At 33.7% G+C, this 13,044-nt stretch overlaps 1 protein-coding gene across 1 annotated transcript; it reads left to right on the top strand.

Moving 5' to 3' along the window:
* Positions 1-3,236: 3,236 nt before the first annotated feature.
* Positions 3,237-7,501, top strand: LOC131149721 (uncharacterized). The gene is made up of 3 exons (XM_058100415.1): positions 3,237-4,373; positions 6,311-6,847; positions 6,998-7,501. The coding sequence occupies exons 1-3, from the start codon at positions 3,549-3,551 to the stop codon at positions 7,109-7,111; spliced, it is 1,476 nt and encodes a 491-aa protein (XP_057956398.1). The 5' UTR covers positions 3,237-3,548; the 3' UTR covers positions 7,112-7,501.
* The last annotated feature ends 5,543 nt before the right edge of the window (positions 7,502-13,044 follow it).

The following is a 13,044-nucleotide window of genomic DNA, read 5'->3' as shown; positions in this document are numbered from 1 at the left end:
ATTTGAACTTATTTATTGATTTATATTTTGAATTTTGCTTTGGGAAATTTTGGTATACTTGTTTCCTATGGTCGATGGCTTGAATTGACTGGAGCATGGGAGTTTTCCAACATCATTTGATGATCATGGCCCTTCTCTCTGCACTGTATAATGTTATTTAGTCATAAATTTTGTGTATTTTTCTGGGTTAGTGTGCCCTTTCGAATCCTCATCGAGTCTTATATATATTGGCTTGCTCATTTATGACAGCTATAGTTAACGGTGGGATGGATGGTGATTATTGTGCAGGTACTTTTTGGCCGGAGGGTTAGGCTTTTTTGTGCAATTTTCTTGGCTTTAAAGCTGCAGCAGCGCGCACTTTTATTGCAGTGAAAGCGGTGGACACAGATTGGATTTTGTGTTTGGAGGGAGGGAGACAGACGCAGTGACTAATTGAGGTTAAGCCCCAACGTCATTAGTGTCTTCCAATCTGTCAAATTCTAAGGAAAATCCTGCATTTTATGGGTTTCCTTGAATTGATTTAGGGTTGATTAATCTATGCGAATTTGAAAAATTATTCATTAAAAGTTGTGCCTAAAATTACGCCGTGGGACTTTTGATGATTGTGTAATTCTTTTTTGTTGTCTTTGTGATAAATAATCGTTAAGTCTAACGGATTGAGATTATGTGGATCATTTTCGGACAAATAATAGATTTTTCGAACAAAATTGTTTTCTTATGTGAAGTGGAGGGTTTTTTGAGATTGTTTATGAGAATTGCAATAATCACAAGTTAGAAAGAGTCCCCATAACTTGTACTAAAGGAATTTATCATATTTCTTGAAGGGATTAATATTGTACTGTTTGGCATTTATTTTATAATTTTTTAAGAATGAGAGATTACTCACACTTTTGTTTATTAGAGGATAATTTTATTTAAATAAATTTATTAATCTCTTTCATGTGTTATGCACATGACCATATTTTTAAATTTAAAAACTCTTTGTAAAAAAAGAAAAAGAAAAAGAAAAAGAGAGAGGATGGTTTGAGGGTTTAAGTCTCACTTAAAAAAAACCAAAGGTAAGGTTGTATAGCAAATGTACATTAGAATGAGTGTGGGGTATTGCCCCCACTCAATTTATAAAAATCAATTAGAGAACATATATATATATGTAATGAGTTTAGAACAATAGTATTTTTGAGAATTGCACCCATTGAACATGGGAACTAAATCCAAATAAATAAGATTAAGGGGGCTAATTCAATTTTTTAATTTGGGAATTAATTAATTCAAATGAATAAGATTAGATTCTTAAAGAGTTTTTTTAAAAAAAATTTTAAAAAATTTTTAGAACATTGGCCTTGTATTTGGGATGGGTATTGGATTTGGACATGTAGATTTCAATGAAATGTAATTCAAAATTATATTCAGTTTTGTTTCAATCCACCTAAATTCAAATTCAAACTCAAAATCTATGATCTAAAAGCAAGTTACTTGAGAAAATCCTAACTTATTATTATTGTTATTATTATTTTTCATATTTAAACTTAAATTATTTACTTATATTGAGAAGGAAATTTTCAATAATATATTGCAAATTATTTGATTATGCATCAACTAAAAAATGAAAATGCATTAAGACTAATTGTAAATTGTATTTTTTTTCATAATGAAAATATTGAAAAATTAAGCTTTTTTTTTTTTTAAAAAAAATTATTAATAGTTCAATATAATTTCTAAATTAGTAATATAAAAGTTCATGATTACGAATGAATAATTTTTAAAAATTAAAATTTATAAATATATAATAAAAAATTAAAATGCATTATGCATGAGTGTCTTACCTCCACTAACTATAGATATTGTGCCCTTCCCTAGACCACGATATGGAGGAGTAGGGCGGATGCAATTGCCAAACTTCATGATGTCCTCTTTCTCTCTCTATATATGTTCATGATATCCTCTCTCTCTCTCTCTCTCTCTCTCTCTCTCTCTCTCTCTCTCTCTCTATATATATATATATATATATATATATATATGACCACTTTTGTATGTTTGCCAATCAATGGAAATAATTACAAACATATTAAAAAACAAATCTCAATATATTTTTTATACAGATATTTTTGCCCGTCGAAATTCTGATTTGGATCCACCACTTTACAGGAATTTTGTGCACTAAGCTATTGTTTGGTAGTGGAAATGATTTTGCCTATACTATAATTATAAATATTTTGAAACAATATTATAAATATTATATATAATAGTATACAGTAATATTTGAGAGCATAAATATGGATACTTAGATTTAGATTTTCTTGGACCTGAAAAAATAAATATAACTTTACACTACATTTTGTTCAAATCCACACAAAACTAAATTCAAAGTCCAACTTAAATTTTAAAAACTAATATTAAATTTACATAAATTATTCCATAAAAAATATAATATAAATTTTCGAAAAAGAAAACCCTATCCTCAATAATCGCGTTTCCAAACATCACCCTTAAAAAAAATATAGCATGAGGTTGTGAATTCATTATGTTAGAAGGGTGTTATTTGTTGATCCTAGGAGATGAAAATAAATAAGGGTGGGGTGGAGTTGCTCTTGGGTTTGGGGGTTACGTGTGCGTTAGCTTTTGGCAACCGGCGCTCTTTTTAGTGGCGACCTTGCGTTTCTCCCCGACGCACACTTCGCACTTGTTATATTTAATATTAATAATATGATGTTCCCCACTTTCCGCTTGAACTTTATTTCATCATAAATTTTTTTTTAATGCGTGTCCCATGTTTCTGCTTCCTTTCAATGCAGTCCCCGACTGTGACCTTTGACTTTATTCTTCCAAGCCTCTCACCTTCTCTCTCTCTCTCACCCAATGCTATTTTGTTTTAAAATTTATATACATAATTGGACCCAATTTTTAATAGATTTAAATTTTTTGATCAAATTAATGCTTACTCATATATATCAAGTTCATCTATAGACCGTTCAATACTGATAAATGTATATATATAAAATTTATTAAATAAAGTATATCTTTAATTTAAATATAAAGGGTTCATTAAATGAGTACTATTTTTTTTTTTTAAAATTTTTAGATTGATTATGTACAACTTTTTGCGCAGGCGTAATCAAACCTACCGAAAAAAAAAAAAACACCAGTTGGTCCACTGGACCACTACAACTTTAAACGCTCACCCACCCATTCACTCCACATTGATTTGATTTATTGTATCCTTTAAAAGTTTCCCATTTGAAATCTCACACTTGAAAAAAAGATAACTACCTTTGTCTTCTTCTTCTTCTTCATTCTTTCTTTTTGGCGAGTGGAAAATGGAGAGATACCTAATAACGTACTCATGTCAATGCTCCCCTCTTCTTGCTTTCGCCGCCAATTGCGCTTTGGTAAACGCTTCTTTTCTCCCCATCGCTCTATTCTCTATATAACCAAATTTCTCCTAAACCCCTTCATTGTTCATACCTCTTTCCCCCCCTTTGATCTTCTTCCTCGCCTCAATCCCCTATTTTCAGCTCTCAAATTCTGCAATTTCCGTTCTCAAATCTGAGATGCAGCTTTTCAATCTCCCCGCCAAAACCCTGAGCTCCTCCCGCCTCATAAATCTCATTCTCGTTTCCTCCTCCGCATGCCTCGTCTACATCTTCCTTTCGCTCTTTCTAGTCCACAGTTCCAAGCTCCAAACAATTCTCCCCTCCTCCCTCCGGAAATCGGCGGCCTCCCCCGCGCCGGCCCTCTCCCTCGAGCACATCGTCTTCGGAATCGCTTCCAGCGCCAACTCCTGGCCCAAGCGCAAAGAGTTCGTCCGCCTATGGTGGCAGCCCAGCCGAATGCGAGGCTGCGTCTTCCTCGAGCATGATCAGTCCAAGAATCAGGGCACCGACAGTAGTAATAACAAGCTTAACGGTACCGATCACAGTAATGATGACGAAACTCCTCCGGTGTGCATCTCCGAGGACACTTCGCGGTTCCGGTACACCTACAAGAACGGTCTCCGGTCGGCGATTCGAGTGGCGCACGTCGTGTCGGAGACCGTCGCGCTGAACCACTCCGACGTGCGGTGGTTCGTCTTCGGCGACGACGACACCGTGTTCTTCCCGGAGAATTTGGTGAAGACGCTGTCGAAGTACGATCACGAGCTGTGGTACTATATCGGAACGGGATCGGAGATTTACGAGCAGAACCGGCTGTTCTCGTTCGAGATGGCGTTCGGAGGAGCCGGATTCGCCATCAGCTATCCGCTCGCGAAGGTTCTGGCGAAGGTTTTCGATTCATGCTTGGAGCGCTATCCGCACCTGTACGGCAGCGACGGCCGGATCTACTCCTGCCTGGCGGAGCTGGGCGTCGGTTTAACCCGCGAACCGGGTTTTCATCAGGTACGCTTTGATTTCTCCTTAATTACGCTATGCCCCACCCTAGACGGAATATTTTCAGTTATGCCATTCATCTTGGGCGTGAGCCTGACGTGGCAACATGAGAGAGCAGAGTACTGTGGTCTTTATTTTTGCCACGTGGCGGCGGGGACACATGAATATCGATTTCAAACTGTTTCCTAACATGGTGACTTACTTTTTGACTGAGACACAAAAGAGATTTGCACGTTGCGTGTCGAAATAAAAATGGTTCGATACACCCATCATATTTGTTAGGTTTTATTTTGTTTTTCTTTAATGTAGGTTTAAGAAATTTATTTTTAAATAAAAATAGCGAAATTCGATGACACATGGCAGTGTATGAACAAAAAAAAAAAAAAAAAAAGGTTTATTCTATGACTTCTTTTTTTTTAAAAAAAATTATTAAAAAAATTATATTTATAAAACTATTTGTTCATCATTCCAATGCATCATCAATACTATGTGTTATTTATTTTATATTATATTTTTGTAATTTGATTATTTTAATAGAGATATATGGAGGCATTTTTATAGGCCCAGGATAGTTTTAAAAATGTTGCTTTTTAATTAAAATAATTTTTTTCATATTTTTTAAAAAATATATTTTAATAAATTATTGAGCAAAAATATTTATATTTTTCATAACTTTAATTTTTAAAATTGTAGTCTCCCTAACTTTAAACATGTGAAACAAAATTGGATCATAGAACATGAAACACAAACTAAGTCATGATCACTAATAACCCTTTCTTTCATTATTATTATTATTATACTCAAAATAATATAGATTGAAATTTTAATTCTACCCATCATTATAAATTAATGAAATTAATTAATAATTTCACATATGCTCTAAAAAATAGAATTGACGTCTTTACATTTCATTTCGTTAATATATGGCATCTTCCTAATCGTTTCTATTTTCCAAATAAATATATGGCTCTTTTCAAATCCCTATTCTTTTTTGTTAGTCTCTTTATTTTTTGCAAGACCTTCAATTTTTTCTTCAAAACTTTTTTCCCTTCCACTTTTACCTGCTATATATTTTTAGTTGTGAGTTTTATAATGTCCATGATATGCTTGAAAATATATTGGTTCAACGATGCCCAAAAAAAAATATGTTTATTCATGTGCAGCCACATGCCCATAATAGTTTTATTTAAAAACTTGCAAGAATTCATAATGAGGTAGAGATTGAATGTTGAACTGAGATCTAATAAAATTATAAAGTACAAAAAAAAAAAGGGGTTAAAAAATCAATTATTTTTATAAAAATAAAAAAATAATGGAGGGACTTAGACTGTTAATTGACTAATTACCTAAAAGACACATATATAGTATGGTAACTCTCGGATTCTAATTGTCTGCTTAAAAGGCATCTTAAAATTGTAGAGCCCAAGTACTTTTAAAAGTACTTGTGTGGTTGAAGAGAAGAGAAGGGAATATAAAAAAAAAGAAGAAAAAATTAGTAAATAGAAGTGAATTTTTATTCTCTTTTTATATTTGATTTTAATGAGGTGAAAAAACACAAATTAGTAAAGAGAATTAGGCAGTGAAAAGAGAAAAAAAAAAATGAAAAGTAAAAAATGAACATCTCAAGAGCAAAATTGAGGAAAAGTATATGCAAAAAGACCAAAATACAGTTATTACATGACACATTCTTTCACATAATAATTGATTTTTATTTTTTTGTTTTCATATTTCTTTCATGAAATTAAATCCAACAGTGAAAATTAATCTGTGTGAATTTTAAAGAAATTTAATATAATTTATTGAAATTTTTATAAATTTAAATTCAGCTGGCTTTCAAATTTGTAATTATTAATTTCTCTCTCGCATGAATTTCTTTTTCTATTTTTCTCTTTTTCTCTTTTTCATTCCTAGCTTGGCATGAATTGATTCCCATGCTTTTATTACAGATGGACCTTCAAGGAGACGTGTTCGGATTATTGGCAGCGCATCCCCCGAGACCCCTCGTCTCTCTCCATCACCTTGACCAACTGGAACCCATCTTCCCCAACATGACCTTCACCGCCGCCCTCCGCCACCTCTTCACTGCCTCCGCTGCCGACCCCCACCGCCTCCTCCACCACTCCGTCTGCTACGACCGTTGGTTCCTCTGGACCATCTCCCTCTCCTGGGGCTACGCCCTCGAGGTCTACCAGGGCCACCTCTTCCTCCCCGACCTCCTCCCCCCTCTCCACACCTTCCGCCAGTGGAAGCGCGGCACTCTCCTCGCCCGCACCTACACCTTCAACACCCGCGAACCCCACCCCGACCCCTGCCGTCGTCCCTCCGTCTTCTTCCTCCACTCCGTCTCCACCCCCGACAACGGATCCATCGCCACCACCTATAGGAGACTCGTTGCCGGTAACTGCTCCTTCGACGCTGCCTCCCCCCGGAAGCTCGACGAGATCAGAGTCTTCTCCCACAAACTACACCTTGACGTCAAGCAGGTACACTATCGCGTTCTTCAATTTTTAGCCCCGTTTGAAATGTCTATACGTGGTTTCAAACGATCCATGCATTATTGCTCTTAAATAAAAAAATAAGATTAAACAATGGGCAAAGGATTTTGTTTGTGATTATTGGGGTTGGATCATCAGTTGCAGGCTCCGAGGAGGCACTGCTGCGAGGTGTTGCCATCGTCGGCCGGGAAAGTGATGGAAATCGCCGTTAGAGAGTGCGGGGAAGAAGAGTTAATCCGCATGCATCCCTAGACTACTCTCGAAGGCATATATATATATATCCTAACAGCCGTCGATTGGTCAACTCTCCACTGCGATCAGACGGGAAGAGGGCCCCTCAAGTGAATAATTGATTCCCTTGGGAAATGCGGATGCAAATTTGCAAATGCGCGAGCATCTTTCTAGGATGGGTTCGGCCCAATAAGCCCAAGCCCACAACAAGGCCCAACACTTGAAGCCCAACTCTCGTCTTTACCCTTTTAACAAATCACCTAATTTATATCACAGAGAAGAAGAAGGGGGGAAAAAAAAGGAAGAGCTTAGGGTTTTCTCTGTTCTTTTGTTCTTTTGTTTTTGATATTTTATAACATGCGAGACACTTGTAAATTGCCCAAACAAATTCAATTTCCTCTTCTTCTTCTTCTTCTTCTTCTTCTTCTTCTTTTCTTTTTCTTTTTATTTTTTCAGGGAAAATAAATCTTAATCTATATATAAATCCAAGTCATCTCCATAATTTTCCATTATCTTCTAGAAAAATACTTTGGGCTGTGAAGCACAAAAAAAGTTAAATTGCATTGAGTCATCCTTTTTGGAATTGCATGTATGGAGCATGGAGAAGGAAAAATATGTGAAGTTCTGAAAGAAAATATTAATGAACTAGTAATGTTATCGTCTCACTTCTTTTTGCATATTTTATTTCTCTATAAAATTGGCGTACTCATACATTTTTTTTACGTCCTTTTTGAAACTTGAAAGTAAATAAAAATTATGAAGAAATCTGCAATTTCATATTTGATTATGAAAAAAAATGAGAAAGAAAATAAAAATTATTCTAATTCATGAATAAACTTTAGATTTTACACATTATTAATATTGTTATGAAATAAAAGTGAATGTCCCCCATATCAACTATGAATCTGCCCCATATATCTGTACTAATCATGTTCCTATGATCCTGTCCCATATGTTTGCATTAATTATGTCCCCATGTGAATAAATGCTTAGCTATCCATATTGCTCTATTTCCCTTCTCATTTGGGACACACATTTGATACTTCCATGTAAGTAGACATATAGTAAGGATAAAAGAAGTTGAGAGATAAAGTGAAGAGAAGTGATATTTTGTACAAGGTTGATTCCAAATCATCTTGTAATTCTAATCGTGATAGTGAAATTTTGATCCCATCCGCCCGTGGAGTAGGCATAGCCGAACGATGTAAATTTCTGGTTCGTCTTATTTAATTTTTCTATTTGTTTTTCTACATATTTTATAACACGTTATTAGCACGAGACTCTAACCATATGAGTTATTTCTTTAATTCTTATTTAATTTATTTATTTCTTGTAAATTATTACCCACAAGAATATAATATTTTCCAGAAGAGAATATGTCTTTTAGAGTTTAATGAGTACCAATTTTCAAAAGAGATGGTAAAATAGTCTTCCTAAAGAAGCTATATATATATATATATATATATATATATATATATATATATTTAAACTTTAGAAGAGATGATAAGATACACCTCCTGAAGAGGTTATATATCTAATCTTCAGAAGAGATGCTATATATTTAAATTTCCCGTCTATATATTTAATTTCTAGAAGAAATATTAAATATTTACCCTTTAAAGAGGGTATATTTTTAACCGCTCGAAGAGATGTTCAAATCGACCTCATGAAGATGTGAAACATTTATTTTCAATATGAAATAGTATATTTAACCTCTGGAAGAGGTGTTAAATTATTACCCAATTTAATATTAAAAAGTGTGATCATACTCTTGAAGAGTACAAATTGAGAAAAATAAAATAATATTTCTGAAAAAATATATTTAAGCGCCTCCCATAAGGGTCAAAATAATATTATATTTTCAGTTTTATTTCAATTTTTACATTCTGCTTTTACAAATTGCCATATTGTTAATTTATTTACACGTCAAACATAAGTAAAATTAAATTTGTTCTACTTAACATCAAAAGGACAATAATTGTATATCGTATATTCTTGATGTCAAAATCTATCTAAATGCAATGAATCTGTGTTGACCTAGTTGGTCATATCCCGTTTTGATAATGACAAATACATTTAGTATTGATGTTTGCATTAATGCTTGCATGTAGGTTCATTCTACGCATGGAATTGAAAAGAATACTATATCATGATAGTGTATGGTGATATTACAGAAGACTGAAGAATATTGTACCTTATTTGTAATTGTATTTTTATATTCTTCATTCTGAGTTGTAATTAATAATGAACTGAAACATTATATGACCTGTAATAATTTGCATCATGCATGGTAGGACAATATGCTCAGAATGACTTTAGATAGACCTTAGGTTTCCACACTTAGTGCACAAAACCCCATTATACTTCACATGTTATTAGAGGTTAAATTAAAATCAAAGAATGAACCTTAGGTTAAAATCATGAGGCTTCGGGTGACTGAATCTGGCAAGTCAAATTGCCTCAGTCGACCAAACCATGATCGGTCAAAAGGTTGACCTGGATTTGGATGACTGAACTCAAAATGACTTAAGTGTCCACGATCGACCGAACTTGTACTTTGTACTTTTCCATCGTCCCCGGGCGCCCGAACTTATAGTTCATTTTACCCTCGGGCGACCGAACTTGGCAATTCGGTAAGCTGAACTATGATTTAGATAACTGAATCTCGGACAAATGTAATGTAAAATTGTTTTGAAATTTATCCCAATTCATCTAAATTTAAATTTAAAGTCCGAAATTCATACTCGCAAACGTAATATACGTCTATTTTTTCAAATAATATTCAAAAGAAATGAGATTTTTTGCCCTTTGTGAATTTTTAAAATTTGTAAAAAATAATAAATGCCAATAAGAAGGAGATGATAAGAGGCCTTAAAAATTTGTCCTTTAAAACTTCGCTCTTTAAATACTCTCATCCCTCTTCTTCCCACCTCACTAACAAACAAAAATTTAGTTGTCACCCCTAATCTTTGGCTTTATATCACTTCATCATTACCTAATAAAGTAAATTAAGCAAATAAATAAATAAATAAAGTGAAGGTCTCCTTGCATCCCCTTCCAAGTGATCCTATCATTGCCATACAAGGTCACACAGCCAGATCATATGGGCCAAGGACTTGATTACTTTAAAGACCCAATTCGGCCAATTCTCAAAAAATGGTTTCAAATTGGATTGAGAGCTCAATTGGGCAGTTTAAAATTGAAGACCCAATTGGATCACTTTTCAAAATGAGTTTTAAAATGAAGGTCCAATTATTTTCAAATGAGGTTTCAATTGAAGGCCCACTTGGCTACGAATGAGTTTTAAATTGAAGGCTCAATTCGACCGATTAACTATTTCTATGGAAATATTATGATAGTTCTTAAGTGATAAAAATTAAAATTCTAAACTTATCTTCTATTTGCTATTCATATAAATTAGTACAGGACACGCATAATGCACGTAGGACTACAATACATATGAAATTGTTACTTTTTTCGAATCATGTAAGCAAATTGCCCAACAGTTAATTTAGCTCGAACAAAGTATCTCTACTCATAATAGCGAAGAGATAAAAAATTGGAAAATCGCACTTAATGATGATATTTGATTTAGTTTGGTCTGCCAACTGGTTAAGTCGAGTCTTCAAACCGCACAATTTTGTCATGGGGGTAAACATGACATACAATTATAGGCCAAAATGAGTTTTTATTTATTATTTATTTATTCATATTTATATATTTATATTATTAGGGTCATTTAATAGGCCTAAATGATAATTTTAAGGAAAAATATACTCATATATATATATATATATATATGACCATATTTAAAGGGTCTACATGATGATTTACAGTAAAGTAAAGTATACACATATTTATATATGTGAACAGGCCCCGTTTAGTAGGACTAAATGATGATGTGAAGGAAAAGTATAAAGGGAAGTACATATATATATATATATATATATATATATATATATATATATATACGGTTATTTGGATGAAAATAATTTATGAATGATTTACAGTTATTCAAATGTGGGTTTTAACAGTTATATTATTAAATATTAAATAAATTTTGATACTGTAAAGCTCATATTAGTTATAATAATAATAATAATAATAATAATAATTTTTTACATTTACTGAGTGTCGTCTCATCCCAATTATTATTCTATATTACAGATAACTTTGAGGAGCGTATTGAAAATCAAGCATAGCAAGCACGTGGGTGGGATTAGAAAAAAAAATTTGGATTAAATATTAAATTAGTTATATTTTTATATTTTGAAAATTTTAAGGATGTTAAATTTGTTATTGGTGATAGTTTTGTAATGAAGTTATTTAGTACTTTGATATAAAAGTATTGACAGATTTATTACTTTCGCTGCACACAAAAAATTTATAGAAAGTCGCACCCTAGACCCATGCCAGGTTTTGGGTGTGACAGAGGATGTATTCATGATTCAACCTTTGGGTTTTGTTGATCCTAATATACCATTTCATGTTTGCAGGTTAAAGCGGTCTTTGTATGGCTTGAAACAAGTACCTCGTGCTTGGTATCAAGAACTGTGTGTTTGTCTTTTTCAACTCGGTTTTCAGCAGTCTAAATTCGATTCTTCTCTGTTTATCTATACGGTGCTGATGTTACTCTCTATTTTTTGGTATATGTAGATGATCTCTTAATCACTGGGAGTAACTTTGCTGCTATTTCTTAGGTTGTTAAAAAGCTCGATCATGGGTTTTCTCTAAAGGATCTTAGTCCCTTGCATTACTTTCTTGGTCTTTAGGTGATTTCTATTCCCCATGGACTATTTCTTATCCCAACAAAAGTATATTCCGGATCTTTTTTCTCGCACTAAGATGGATGGTGTTAAGGCAGTGATGACTCCACTTGCCACAAAGGATCTTCTTCAACTCCATGATGACTCTTCTCTGCTGATTTGACTGAATTTCGCTGAGTTATAGTAGCTCTTCAATATCTCTCTTTAACTCGGTCTGACATTGCCTTCTCAGTCAATAATTTAGTTCAATTCATGCATAAACCATCTCAACTCCATTGGACCGTTGCCAAGCGTATTCTGCAATACTTGAAAGGTACTTTTCATCATGACGTCCTCCTCAAGCGCACTGGGAATCTCACTTTTTAAGGATTTTCGGATGCTCATAGAGCACGCGCAAGCAGCATGTTGTGACTCGTTCCTCCACTGAGGCGGAATATCGGACACTTGCTTCATTCACCTCTGAGCTTGTTTGGATTCGCTCGTTGTTTCAGGAACTTGGTATTCCAATTCCCAAGGCCCTACATATGTTTTTTGATAATATTGGAACTTTCCAGTTGAGTCTTAACCCTGGTATGCATTCATGAATGAAGCATATCGCTATTGATCTTCATTTTGTTCGTGATTTGGTTACAAGAGGTTTGATACAAGTCTCTCATGTTAGCACCCACGATCAACTTGCTAACCCTTTAACTAAGGCTCTATCCCATCACAAATTTCACTTTCTGTGCTCCAAGATTGGCTTAATTGATGACACGCCTATCTTGCAGGGTCGTATTAAGAAAATTACTTAGTTTTCCAACAAATCGTCGACAATTGCTTAGACAGATTAAGATAGAATGTTTAATGTGATTAAATTGTCGACGGTTTCACCAAAATCGTCGATAGATTGACTTGTGGTTGAACTGCCAAGAATCCTAACAGTTGAAGATTTGCGAATATCCGATTGTATGCGACGTTCTAGGATGCTTCAGATTGTATTACTTGAATATATGTTTGCATTTGATAGTCTAGAATCTCTTTGATTTAATATTTAAATACTTTTAAATTTATATTTGAATTTGTAACAACTATACCTTATACAAGTCTTATATATAAGACATCTATATATCAATGAAAATGTCTCGAATTTTCTATATTTATGTCTATTCTATGAAAGAAATTTTTTAAAAATTAAGAGTTTCCATCAAA

The sequence above is a fragment of the Malania oleifera genome, chromosome 2 (genome assembly GCF_029873635.1).
Source record: "Malania oleifera isolate guangnan ecotype guangnan chromosome 2, ASM2987363v1, whole genome shotgun sequence".
In the NCBI taxonomy this organism is placed as follows: Eukaryota; Viridiplantae; Streptophyta; class Magnoliopsida; order Santalales; family Ximeniaceae; genus Malania; species Malania oleifera.
This window is presented reverse-complemented; position numbering and strand designations above follow the sequence as displayed.